We start from the raw sequence: 14,155 nt of genomic DNA, 5'->3' as shown, positions 1-14,155 counted from the left end.
ATTTTATGATGCCAGTTTGGTACGTGAAACCATACAAGCTGACAAAATGTGGGTTGAGCCTTCAAAATTGGCGTGAAGTTTTATAGACTATGTGCTAATTAATCGTTAGAAGAGGAGAGATCCAGAGTTCAAGACAATAGATAATCTCGGCGTTTGTGATCTATACTTTGATCCGTATCAAGTCTGCAGCTTGTGGTGTGATGTCAACTTCTTACTTTTTTCTTTGTTGTTCTTATTTTTCGCTCTTACTTTCTAAATCTTTGAAAATATGTATTCCTTTATCTACTTTGCTGTACTGAATCTTACAACAACTCAGAATGCATAAGGCTCAATTTTTGAGACAAGCACATGACGTAAAAAATAAATATTTAACTGTCAAAACTTAAATGATCCTCAAAGAAAGGAGAACGCAAAGAGGCAAGGAGGTATGACATCCATCCATCTTCTGTATTGCTTTATCAAACTCGGGGTCGTGACGTGCTGGAGACTGTCCAAGCTGACTATTGGGGGAAGGCAGGGCAGTTCGCCAGTCCATCACAGGGAAAACGCAGAGAGAAAGACAGTCACAGACTTAAATTCATAACTTCAGTCATTTCTCTCAAATGCAGAAACAAGCGTTGGGAAATGTGTGCCAAAAATCAGATTTGCTGGCGACTATTTTTGACTATTCCTTATACCAAGTGTTTGTATGGTCTGGCCACTACTGGCTGAATCACAGTCAGCATTAGGTGGCTCCATCCCAAATATCCAGCTCCCCACAACTCTTGCGAAATAAGAAAGATATTCTTTGGGAAAGTTCATTTAAATAGAAGAAGTAGAAGGTGTTGGACTTCGTCCTGTCTCGCATTGAAGATATCAGAACATTCTGGATTGATGGTTTTATTGTGCATTCGTGTTTTTGTTTTCTTCTTTATTGGACGCTGCAGCTTCGCATCGCCTCGAAAGCCGTGAGTGATCATCATTGGATTTATTGTACATTTCAAGGCGACTGCCCATTAAAAACAAAAATAATGGCTTTTCTGAAAACCTCAACATGATCATTTCCCATCACCAGACACTAGATTGACAACATGGCAATGTGCCATAGCCTCTATGCTAAAACACACACACACACACGCTGCAAGTAGTGTCGGGCACATGCAAACACATCCGCAGAGACTTCAAATAGCTAACAGCAAGAGGCCGTGCTCTTTGTCAGACTTTTCATCCCACCAATAAAATATTTCTCATGCACTTTAGCACTGCGCTCCAAAAGGCAGCACACTCCTGACTAGAGTTGTACAGCTCAAAGATTTGTCATATCTGTGCGAGTCTCTTCTCCTTTCACGCTTTCGCTGCCGTTTCCTCTCGGTAAATTTAGCTCTAAACACGGTTTGCCAAAACATCTGCGTACTGAGTGGAATTATGTTTGCTGCCAGACATTATTAGATTGTTGGACATTGCATCAGGAAGTGTTGGGGACTGTCCGAGCCCTCAGCAATTTCCGTGGTGTAACTGTTTGAGGTAGAGGGCTCTGACAGGAGCTTTTAAGAGGCAGAGAATCCATTAGACAAGGGTCGCTACAAAGTGGCCAACTATTAAAAATGCAGCAGCACCATTATTCCCTGACCCAGCCTACAACTTCTGTCTCCTTCACTGCATCGGTATTTATTTCCCTTTGGATTGCTATCTTTTTTTTTTCTTCTTCTTTTGAATTCTTTTTGCTATAGCCATCTGTTCTCTTTTTGATACGTCTCACTCAACACTTCTCAAATCCCATTTTTCCTCCTCTTCCCTCACTCTCCTTCACATATTTTTCTATTACAAAAGGCAGCGAGTTTTCCTCTCACATCTCTGTGCATATGTTGACCCACCGTAGCTTTATCACTCCTATTTAACGTAGCCAGGCATTGGTCAGCGTCCGCTACTGTACTGGGACAAGAATAGAACAGCCCACGGAGAATAATAAATGGACATATATGGGTGGTGAGGAGAGTCCCTTTTAAGCAGTAAAAACTACCCAGGCCCTGCGAACTGACAGATGGTGGGGAGAGAGAGAGAGAGAGAGAGAGAGAGAGAGAGAGAGAGAGAGAGAGAGAGAGAGAGAGAGAGAGAGAGAGAGAGAGAGAGAGAGAGAGTTCACGAGAGCCAGCAGGAAAAGAGAGAGAGAGGCTGAGAAAAAGCAGGGAGTGTGTTAGGTAGGGCATTAGAAGAAGGCAACATAAGGCCATTCTGCCTTCTCTACGTTGGCGTATGATGCTATCAAGATCAGAGCTGAGATCCAAACAGAATAACTGGGTTTTTAAACAACACCTACATAATGATATTGACGGTTGTAAAAGCACAACTAATCCGGGCAGGCAGATGTGTGAGGAGAAACAGGGCATGAGCAGAATGCACGCCGAGCTATAAACCTCGTACCCGCCGTTTACTTTGCACGTTAAACACACACCATTCAGTGTCTGCATGTGTGTGCGAGATGTGTGCTGCATAATTTATGGTGGCCGTTTCTGCTAAGGCGTAGCACGTCATGTTTGACAAGAGGAGGAACCGAAGCTTGGAAGAAGTCAAGGGATGATAGAAGCAGGAGATATGAAATGGAAGAAGAGTGGATGAGTCAATTAAATTTTTTTTTGGGGGGGGGGGGGGGGGGGGTCTTTTTTGTGTTTACACGTGTGTATTTGCATGATTTGTGTGTGTGTGTGTGCGTTCCTCTTTTTCTACTGCGCCTATTTACTCACCACAGCCAAGCCAACCGCTGACCACATTTATCTAGGACATAATAGAGAGTAATTGAATGTGAAAAGCTAATTTTTGAAGGGATGGGATATTCTATTTAGATGTCCAGGCGTGTCTGCATGTGTCATTACTTTGATATCAGCTGAATGCTGTTTCTCATTACCCTAATTAAAGCTCCTTGTGTGCCGCTGAGCATATTAGCACAGTGATCTGCGGCAAACTAATGATCGACTGGTTGATAATGTGACTTTTTTTTCTGTTAGCCTCTCTTATCTGGCTCTTAGTGATTATCATCAAAGATTCACATCCTCACTCAATCATCAGAAGCTTAAAAGATGTTGGAGGGGGAGAAAAAAAACTTGAATCGCTCTATAACATTAAAAGGTACCTCCTTTGCATGCATCTTGAAGCAAGGTTAGAGGGGGAAAAACAGTGAGATATAAGATTACCTGCACATCCAGAGTAGAGCAACAATCGCTTAAGATCAGAGAAATTAGAACATTATTTTGATGTACGGGTGTGTAAAGACACTGTATTCAGAGACAAATTAATAGTGCAAATAATAGTGCAAAACTATGTAAATGGTTACAGCCAACATTTAATGTTCTTTCCACTGAACCTACACTTTTCAAGTTAAAGCCTATTGCACACCATCTGATGATGTATTTAATTGTCTTTCGTTGGCCCAGAAAGCCATTAAAAACAAAATCTATTTGATTTGAAAATACACAAAATACATGTGACAGTTAAACTTAAGTGAGTTTCATGAAGGCAGCACTGTTTCAAATAGAAACATTTATTTTGGTGTTTTGTCCAGCCTGTTGGTAAGAGGAGGATATATTTTATCCCCCCAGAGATTAACAAAAAAACTAAAAAAGTCCTTAAATTTCCCCGGAAGATATTTCCTCAATTAAAAAAGGGGAAAACCCAATAATCCCACAGGAGCAGGCACAGGCAATGCAAATGAAGAAAGACTCCCTCTTAACAGTGAGAAAAACCCAGACTCAAAGATGACGGGCATCCGCCTCATATGGAGCGTCTGACAGTGAGGGGGAAAAAAAAAACACATGACCTCAAAACCAAGAGTCATGTGTGTTATCAGTGTGCTGTCTTTTCAAGAAGACAACGTGTCAGATTTAGTGATTGCTGTGAAATTTAGTGTGATGACACATTACACAACCACAGGCAAACCCTCAGAAATCACTGCAACAATTACAAGCTTCTATAATCTGTTTTGCACACTCATCTGGTCCAGTTGGGGATTTTACTGTGAGGATTTTCTGAGGAAAAAAAGATAATTAATAATTAATCATCACTGGTAAGAGACAGAAGAAGCATCCAAAATAAACTAAGTGAAACCTGCTCACAGGGGCAATTATTTGAATCGCTAACGTGTCTTGTATTTCGGAACGATAGATTTGAACTATAGGGTTGTCCCTCGAGCAACAGTGCAGCCTCTGGTTAAATCTTAACAAATCACACACAGAAGGTAACAATGCAGCTGCGTTTGGGCATTAGCCCTCCCCCTGATCCCCTCATACCCTCTTACAGCCATGATTAAGGGCCACTCGGCTCGGATAAGAGAGCATGCTGTTCCTTCCCCACCCCCTTCTAATGTACATTAACTGTACCTATAGCCCATTATGGAGGCAGAGCAAGAGCAAATCTCTGTTTAACAGCCACGCATTTACACACACTCTGTCATCTGGCTAATTGTTAGTTTAAGCCAGTCATTCTGTAACTGCCTTTGTGTGATGGTGGTGTCTATGCACGTGAGTGTGAGGAAGTGAGTCCTTCGAAAGATTGCTATTGCGAGGCAGCGCTCATATACACACATGATGGATTTCCAAAGGAGGAGGACCTCCACTTGCCGGAATCGAGATTAATAGGAGGCCAATCAGATCAGTAAGCAAAATGAGGAAGAAAGAGAGAGGTGTAAAATGTGAGAAATCGCACAATAAGTGCAGACGGTTTCGTCTTTGTCTGCTTTTGTCCATTGTACACATAGAAAAAGGAGCCTGCAAAGCACCTGCAGATACATTCACATCCACAAGCATTTACGCCCAGTAACAGATACTACCGCTATTTGAAGGAGAACAAGCAGATCAAACACGAGTTTGTTGTCAGGCTCCATATAGATGTGCAAGTGAGCTATTCTATGGGGCCTGACGCGCACGCACACACTCAAAAACACACACACATAGAACTGTTCTTTTGGGACCTGGGGAGCTTTAATGACAGCAAGCTGCACTGAAAAGGGGTCAGGCAGGGGGGAGTCGGTGTTCACAGGCCACACACACTCTCACATTACCACACACAGGATCCACGCCTGCACACATCCGCACAAACGTGAGCAAATAAATTCTGTTCACGCTCACATGTGAATTGACAAAGTTACAAGCTCTTGTACGGTCACGGATCCAAAGCTGATATAGTGTTGCTGGTTTTATCCGTATATGAATGCATATGTGAGCATCGCAGTGCTGGCGCAGCCGAGAGGGTACGCTGGGGAAGGTAGGATCCAATTTGATTTGACCTTGACAGCAGGGAGAGGGAAATAGGGAAGGAGAGGGAGAGAGAGGGATGGATGGAGTGTAAGGAATGAAGTGATGGTCTGGGCCAGATGCCTGTTGCAGATACTTGAGAGAAATGAGATGACCTTGAACTGATGGAGATAAATCATAGAACAAGAGACAGCAGTGTGACGTGGTGACATCTGTACACATAAAACTGCGTGACATGTATGCAACAAATGTTGAAGTTAATCTTGCCTTCATGAGCATGCAGCAGAGGATCTGCCACAATAAATGTATAAATAACGCAGCGGTTTGCATTGGATGCTCCTGGATGCACTGAGATGCAGATTGAAATACTGCTGTTTTATTGTGAGAGAATCAAACCAGATTATATCTTCAGTTTGTTGTAAAACTGACACAATCACAACCATTCCTTACAAATGTGACTGTTGAATGAATACTACCAGCTACACTCAATCATTTCATGTTTTCAGGTTTAAGCCATTCTTTTGTAGACTAAAAATGAAAAACACAAGTGCCAACAGATAATCTGAATATAAGTCTTTGGAGAATATTCTATTAAAAAGTTTAAAATAACATTTATTCACCCAAAACAGCAAATAATGAAAATAATAATAAATTAGGCTCATCATTTTCACTACAACGAAATCACAGATGTGCTTTAACAAAGAGATCGCAGCTTCTGTTTGTTCATCTTGAACACATTCTTAAAAACATCAGACAGCTCCCAGATGTGAATGTGTGCAGCTCTGAGATCAGCGGATAAGTGGCTAATGTCGAGACGGCACAAACACAATCTGCATGTGTCATCTGCAAATATGTCATGCCGTTAATTGGGAAAGTGCATTTTATTTTTCTAAAGCAGAAGAGCTGCTGCAGTAGATTTGTTTAAGCCAATGAGTAAAATGCATTTTAGTCAGGGTGTGCTTGACTGAGCTGAATGAGCGTTATTAGATTTTGCATGCGGACAACAACTGAATAATTATGTCAGAATTACCATCTATCAAATACTATATTACTGAATCAACGTAACAATTAGAAGACTGATCATCTTGAATTGACATCATATTTTAGAGGCTCATTCTCTGCTATGCTAAAGTCCCGTACCGTGGAACAAAAATAAAACGGAAACCACTGACATTAGTTGTTTGATCGGACTCCTCCAGCTTTTTTTCTGCGTTCTAATTGTCATAAACCAATATGATCCACAACCTGTCGCAGTGATATAAAGACTGCAAGAACTGGAAATGTCTTCAATGTGGTGCCAATTTAAATTTGAGAATTTAACTGTTGAGAACATTCAACTTTTGATCTGTGATTTTAAAGCAGCAGGAACAGGAATCTTCTCAGCACGCAAGCAATACAGATGGTATCTGCCCATTTGTAATTAGAAGAGAACAACTATACTATCAGTGTATGTAGGCGATAAAAAAATGTAAACAGGATTATCTCATTATTATCTACTTCAATTGTTGAAGATGCTTGCAGCCATTCCAATTCAAATAAAATGAAGTGATTGAAACAACATTGTGCTTTCACCGATGGCACCCTTCAGGACTCCGCAAGACTATTTTGCTGCCGGCCTTCGAATGCATGATGCAATTTCGGTTCAGTTCACAGTTCAGCATATTTTTAACTGTGGAACAATAATTTTCTTACCTGCTCTTCCCACACTGTGTCCACCCCACAACATGATCTCTCTATTCTCACAACATCCCACTCCCACACTTCTTTTGCTTCTCTCTCCATTTCTCTCACCTACTGACATGTGCACATTTACTAAATATCACAGAAAAACCTGCCAAGTGCTCATTTGCTATCGCACACGGAAAAATAATAAACAAATGAATCACCGCAGACAAAGAGAATGGCGGGTGATATGATGCCGGAGCAATCGATCAGGCCTTTGTAATCCATTTTCTTCTTGGTGGTGGTGGTGGAAGAATCAGTTTATGTGAGGAATGGATGTATCAAACTTGTCTGCATGCATACAGAGTGTGAGAAAAACAATGGGAGAAAACAACTTTAAGACCAACTAAGAAAAAAAAAAAAAAAAAAAACTTGCTTAGTTTTGTGTATTTCAAGGAAATTTGAGAGGAATATCAGGTTCCATCAATCAATTCGACAGCATGCAATCACGGGTGAGTAGTACAAGCTGGGAGAATTGGCTGAGGATGGCCAGCGAAGAGAAAGGGAGGTGTGCACAGTGGGGGTGGGTGGACGAATAGGGGAGGGGGGTGATAGAGCGGAGGAGAGGGACAAAGTAGAAGGGAAAACATGGACTGCGGGAAGGGTGGGCCTCCTGCCCTGAACTTGAACTTGGAGCTGGTGGGGTCGGCGAGGGGAGGACGGGGTCAAGCGTTCAGAGCGGATGGAAAAGGAAAAACCCAGCTGAGTGACATCAATATCCCCCTGCCCGGAGACAGATGGGGGACAGGGGACACGGTGCTATTTAGCAAGCTGTGGCAAAGCAATTCCAGCATTTGTAACAATATGGGTAGATTTTCTGCAGTGAGACCGTCACTGGTTCCTTTCAGACTAATTGGGGAACCAAAAGGGAAATCTACCACAGGAAACACTCAACTCAAAACTTGGGAGGAAGTTTTACTGAGGTCACAAATGGAAAAAAAGGTTTGAAGTTGGTTAAAAGAGGAGTTGCAGCATGATTAAGAGACACCAGCAAGATGAAACACGGACTGGCGTTTTCCAACACACAAATGTGTTTTTAAACATTCGAAGCAATACATTAAAATAGGTCAGCCTTGCTGACCAGCCTACCTTGGTCTGGAGATAGTGGGGGTAGTAGTAGGTGTAGTGGGGGTACATTGGCTGCTGCTCCAAACGTTTTCCCATGTAGCTGGAATCCAATTGAAGGTCCTGGAGGCTGGAGATAGAAGCTCACAGGTGGGATGTGATCGCGTCAAGGGGCTGGCCGGGATCCTTCAGATGGTTGTTTCCAAGTGTGGAGGATGCAGAGAGAACACTCTCCTCTCGCTGGTGAAGGTGATGGTTGCGCAGAAGAAGGGATGGATAGACGGACAGACGCTATTTGGGATTTCAGTCTGTCTACTTGTCGGGGACCCTCACAAAACCTTCTCGTGGGAAGGATAGCGGCAGCAGAGAGGAACTGGGGAAGAGGAAGGTGAAAGAAAGGATGATATAAAAGGGTGCAACACAGGAAACAATAGAGTGAATTGAAGAGCAGGACTGAGAGAGGGTTGAAGGAGAGGAAAGAAGTGGGTGATGAAGAGGAGGAAGGATGAAGGCTTGGAATCCAGTTGCCGGTTCCTTGCACTCTCTGTCCTAAAAATTTGACTCCCTCTTCTTCTCTGCTGCCCTGTACATGGCCCTCAATTTGCTTTCCAGCGTCTGTCTCTCTCTTTCTTGTGTCTCTCTGGCTTCTCTTTTCCCGTGTATCCGTTTCCCTGTCTCGTTCTTCCTCCCCCTCTCTCTCTCACACCAGACGAGACCCTGATCCCACTGGGAGCTCGGCTGTATCCTGAAGAACACACGCTGTCCTCTGCTCTATCCTCAAAAGACAGTGAAATCAGCGATGAACTCACACATGGATGTGGAGCTGGGGAGAGAGGAGAAGGAGCAGGAGGAGGAGGAGGAGGAGGAGGAGGAGGAGGAGGAGGAGAGAGGGTGGTCTGGAGCTGAAGCTGTGACTGCCTTTTTTCTTACACTCTCTCTTACTCCCTCCCTCTTTTGTTAAGCTCCGGGGATAGATAGGTAGATATCGCTGGAGCCCGGCGTGGAGGATGAGCAAAAAGGAAAAGCCTCGGTGAAAACTCCTCTTGCTGAGGAAGAAGCAGATACCCTTATCCAGACGTGCACTCACAGAGGAAAATCCCTTCTGATCCACAAGGTTCCCCCTCCAACTCTCTTCTCTTTTCTTCCCCTCTGCGATCCCTCTCTTTCTTCTCAAGCTCTTTCCCTGACGGCTTGCTTCCCACTGCGCCTGGCAGCCGTCACTGTGTGTGTGGTGGTGGTGGCGGCGGCGGCGGCGGCAGTGGTGGTTGTGTGTGGTATGTGTGTGACTGTGCATGTAACTGAGAAGGGAGTGTGTTTGTGTGGCTGTTGGCGTCTGCTCCACTCTGCGTGCTGAGACATAGAGGGGCTCGGCTTCAGCGCAGCTACGCTCCTCCCTCGCTCTCTCTTTCTCTCACTCCGTCTGTGTCGCTCTCCCTCCGTGTTTATCATGGAACTATAGAACAGTGGGAGTGTCTGGCCCTGCCCTTCTCTGAGCACTGGTGTGTGTGTGTGTGTGTGTGTGTGTGTGTGTGTGTGTGTGTGTGTGTGTGTGTGTGTGTGTGTGTGTGTGTGTGTGTGTGTGTGTTAGGGCTAAATTGAAACTGAGAGGAAAAAGAGAAAGAAGACAGCGTTGGGTTGTTTTGCGGGTTGCTGTAGGTGGGAGGGAGGACCAAGAGTTAAAGCTGGGGTAAAGGGTGAGAGGAGGATACAAAATGAATATAATCTGGAAACATAGAGGCCCCCCTACTGGCATGCTGCAGGCGCAGCAATGCATTGACTGAGCAACATATTATTCTTTTTTTTTTTCATTTTATATCACTTTTTGCCTCCTTTAACTTTGGATTATACATCATCCAACTACTTGCAGTCAACAAACACAGCACACAGGTGTGACTGACCATCAGGTGCGTGCGCCCGAATCTTTCACAATGATGCACCGCTCAAACGTGCCCGGTGAAGGGCCCAACATGGAGTGTCTATGTAGTTCAGCGGCAGTGTGGCACAGTGACCCACTGACACAGTGCTGCCCGTTATGTGATGTAACCAGGTTTAAGTAGTGCTCTTACATAAGCACAGTGAGCCATGCATGAAAAGACTGCTCTGCCCTCCAACTACAGCTGTGTGTGTGTGTGTGTGTGTGTGTGTGTGTGTGTGTGTGTGTGTGTGTGTGTGTGTGTGTGTGTGTGTGTGTGTGTGTGTGTGTGTGTGTGTGTGTGTGTAAGAGAGCGAGAGAGAGAGAGACAAGGGTTGGCAGACAATAAGAGTTCATTGCAGTGGAAAAGGGGGCACAAGAACAGAATGCAAACACAAAACCTCCTCAAAGATAAGGGCTCCATTTCTTGTGGGCAATTAAACTACTTTACAGCTCGTGATGCGAAAACACATCACTGTCTTTGCACTATTGTGTGCTTGTCTGAGAGGGTTTTTTTCCTTTGTCCCCGCGCCCACGTGTCTGTCCATAGTTTTGTTAAATTCGTCTGTCAGCTTACACAATCGTCATATGTTTAGCCCGGCGGTATATTACAGCAAAAAAATATTAAATATTCCAGGGCAGCATAAAGTTGAAGAAAACATTTAGTTTTATTCCATGAAATGTTGACATTTTTTCTTGATTACTCTCACATCTGACAACTCTGTTGGCTTGACAGCCCGGGACAATAAAAGGAAAGAAGCATGACTGATCTATATTAATACGGAACAAAAAAGATGAGAAGGAGCAATTGCACTGGCGCCAGCCCGCGCCAAATATTCTTACCTTTGTAATGTATGCATAACCGCCCTGGGGGATGAGCACAAATGCTACTCCAGACTGGAGAAGTGGGTAAACATTGTACACCGCTGATGATGACAGTGTTTACAGCTTATTTTCTTAACCAACTGCGTGATTACAGGCTACGGTGCCGTCGCCACAATTTGCAACTGTGTTAATTGGGTTTTCAGTTAATCGGGAGACGTTTTTACTTAAATCTTGCCAAACTTCAACTCAGCATTGGTGTGCTAGTGCAGCTTTGAGTCACAACCTATAACGCAGTAAAACAGTAACAACTAGCCCCGAGGCAAGAATGCATTCACTACGTGTTTTTTTCATTTTCATCTCTACTGCCTTGTTAACCGTGAGATGAACTGAGCGCATTCATATCGTGTTTAAAGAAAACTCTCCACAGGAATGTGTACGGATACATTTGAGACTTGTGTGTTTTTATCGGGCAGTGGTTAGCACTCCGGCCTCACAGTGAGAATACCCCTAGTTTGAAACAGTGCTTGGAGGCCATTGTCAAGTTCGCATTGTCTCCCTGTGCATGTGTGCGACTGTTCTCACATTTCTGCCATTACCGGTAGCCTGCTGTATCACCTCACTCGATTGAATTAAGAACAGAAGGATGGAAGTTATTCTTAGTCATTCAGATTATGTTTAACAATAGCAAGTGTTGCTAAGATTCTAATCGACAAAAAACATTTGATTTCCTTTAATTTCATGACAACACACCTGGTTTTCCAGTTAAATACCAGCTGAGTAATATTGAGATAATGTGATTTATCTTTTTTCAGTAAAAAAAAAAAGAGATAATGTGACGTGTGATAACTGATAACACTATGATTAACAGTATCAGTCAACTTCAACTGGAATTCAACCCATGAGTCAGTCAACCCATGTGCACAGCTGTGGTGGCCAGATTGAAGCCGTCAGGTGGCAAGTCATTAAAGACAGGCCCAGAACTCAACATCCGATATGCTCTTTTGCGTAAAGTGACACAGGTTCTCTCTATGGTAAATGCACTTAAAAGACAAGGCTGCTTTTAAATAAAGATCAACTGCATTGTGATGAGAAATAGTGCAGGAATTTACCCTGGTGGTTAATTAATTACCATAAACAGAAATATGACACCCGTGCTAAATTGTTAACATGTCCACAATGACTGTTTGACAATGTTGATTGGCGGCAATAACAACGTAAGAAATCAATCATCTTAGCCTATATTTCAACATGTCAGGCAATTGAAAGAAAACACTGGCTGACTTATGCTAAAAGGGTTATCTGTAGTTTCTAGGTGGTTTGGTCGATTTGTAAATAAAAAAATAATAATATGTATTCAAGTAAAGAAGCAAAATATCCCAGGTAACATGGCAGTGTAACCTCTCATACAGTCTGGAAAGTTTACAGAGAGCTAAAAGAAAAAAAGAGTCCCCATCTTTCATCCACTGGAGACTAAATTACAATTACGACTGTTAAGCAAGGACTGAAGAGATTTTCAGAGATTTTGTTTTTCTAAAACACCAAACATAGGAATGCAACTACTAGCTTCCAAAACAAACGGGCAAAAATCCAAAGTAACAATGAGTGATGCACTGACACCGATACCAGTATCAGATAGTGGGTATTCAATACTGCACAGAGTACTCATACTTGAACAAACATCCCTGAAACAACCCGGTGAGTACTACGTGATGTCACACGTCAGCAACACATCGCCGGCAGGTAGACAAGAGAGCAAGCGCGATGTTCTCTGTTTGGAGATTCTTTAATATTAATGACAACGACAATTGTAAGGCAGACTGTAAACTATGATCTGCCAAAACAAACAAGACCGGGGGTGAAAGCTAGTTTGTACAACACAAGCAACTTAATCACCAGTGACATTTGGAACGACAGAATTAGTCCGATATCGCTCACCATGCAATTCCGAGCCGTGCTACATGCTACATGCTACATGCTAAAGAGTTTCAAGGCTCATAAGCCATCGATGTGACATGCTAAACATGATTAAAGTATAACGGATACACTCATTAACATTGAGCTGTACAGTGTGTGTGCTTGTGTGTGTGTGTGTGTGTGTGTGTGTGTGTGTGTGTGTGTGTGTGTGTGTGTGTGTGTGTGTGTGTGTATGTGTGTGTGTGTTGTAGCAAGGTCAGTCCCTCGGTGTGGGGCACGCAGAGGGCAGTGCCTAGATATACACCAAGGCTGTGTGAAGGTAGTTTGCAGAAACTCATAGCCTCTGCGTGTTGTTTGTGCATGGAGTATGAAGTAGTCTTTAGGGCATTTAATAAGTACTTGTATCGGTACTCGGCATCAGCAAGTAGGTAGCTAAAAGTTAGTACTCGTCCTTTAAAAAAAGTGTTATCGGTGCATCCCTAGCAGCAAGTCTAATTAAATGCATACAGTGCCTTAGTGAAAGCCCTCGCGGTACATCTGACACAAAAATGCAATTTATATGACGACACTAAATTCAAATTTTCAAACAAAGTTTAAATTGGCAAAGAATGCATGGTGATTTCAAAGCAGTCACAGACTCGTGAATTGACAAAATAAGTTAAAAAGGCAAAATTAGATAAAAGTCCTCCTTCACTCAAGAGTCATTGCCCGAGCTTTCCACGCCTGAATTTCAGAGTGAAAGGTATAAGCAAGTTGTGAGGATGCTGCAAGCAAAACAGACTCTATTGATTTTATTGCACTTTTAGTTAAGGAGGGTACATTCCCAATTCCTTGCAGTCAGCGGGGTTATTCGCACACAGAGCGAAGCAGTTTGATGGAGAAGGTTATACATTCAATGAGAGGCACTATGTTTGGAAGAACAAACCGTGAGAGACATGGGGAGTTTGGCTTGCTTGTGTGTGTGTGTGTGTGTGTGTGTGTGTGTGTGTGTGTGTGTGTGTGTGTGTGTGTGTGTGTGTGTGTGTGTGTGTGTGTGTGTGTGTGTGTGTGTGTGTGTGTGTGTGACGTTTGGGCAACACACCAGCTTGAAGTTTTCAAGAAATCTGGAGAAATCTGCCGACATGGCACGTTGCGAAAACAAAGGAGAACTGGTTCTTTCCACGGCACAGTACAGTCTTATTATGAGCAGCACAATCTTTACATCTCAGTCCATACGCCGCCATAATAAAGCTTCCTAATTACTTTGCCTCGTGACAGGACAGCCATAATGATGGCAGTAAATACACGCCGGTTAATTGCCTTAATTTTAATATCAAACAGACTTATATTACGACTTAAGCACAACCATTATGTCCCAAACACAATGTAATTGCCTACAAGTTTCTAAAGACTCAATCCTGTGTATGCTGAATTAGCATTTATTCTTCTTCCCCTTTAAAAAGAGAGGCTACTTCTAAGGAGAAAGCAGGTCTCTGTGTCCACTATTTGACAAATA

The 14,155-nt window shown here is 43.1% G+C and overlaps 1 protein-coding gene across 2 annotated transcripts in view; it reads right to left on the bottom strand.

Moving 5' to 3' along the window:
- LOC308114564 (RNA-binding motif, single-stranded-interacting protein 3-like) overlaps positions 1 to 9,431 on the bottom strand; it is a 120,752-nt gene extending 111,321 nt beyond the window's left edge. For both annotated transcript variants that reach the window (XM_080471554.1, XM_080471555.1), the window contains exons 1-2: positions 9,097 to 9,431; positions 8,034 to 8,382 (exon numbers count right to left, since the gene is read on the bottom strand). In XM_080471554.1, coding sequence (XP_080327680.1) covers positions 8,034 to 8,108 — 75 coding nt within the window. In that variant the 5' untranslated portion in view covers positions 8,109 to 8,382; positions 9,097 to 9,431. The remainder of the gene's footprint in view (positions 1 to 8,033; positions 8,383 to 9,096) is intronic.
- Positions 9,432 to 14,155: the final 4,724 nt, after the last annotated feature.

This window comes from Lipophrys pholis (genome assembly GCF_963383615.2).
Source record: "Lipophrys pholis genome assembly, chromosome: 9".
NCBI classification, from domain to species: Eukaryota; Metazoa; Chordata; class Actinopteri; order Blenniiformes; family Blenniidae; genus Lipophrys; species Lipophrys pholis.
Note: the sequence above shows the minus strand (reverse complement) of the source record. Positions and strands in the feature narration are given on the sequence as shown.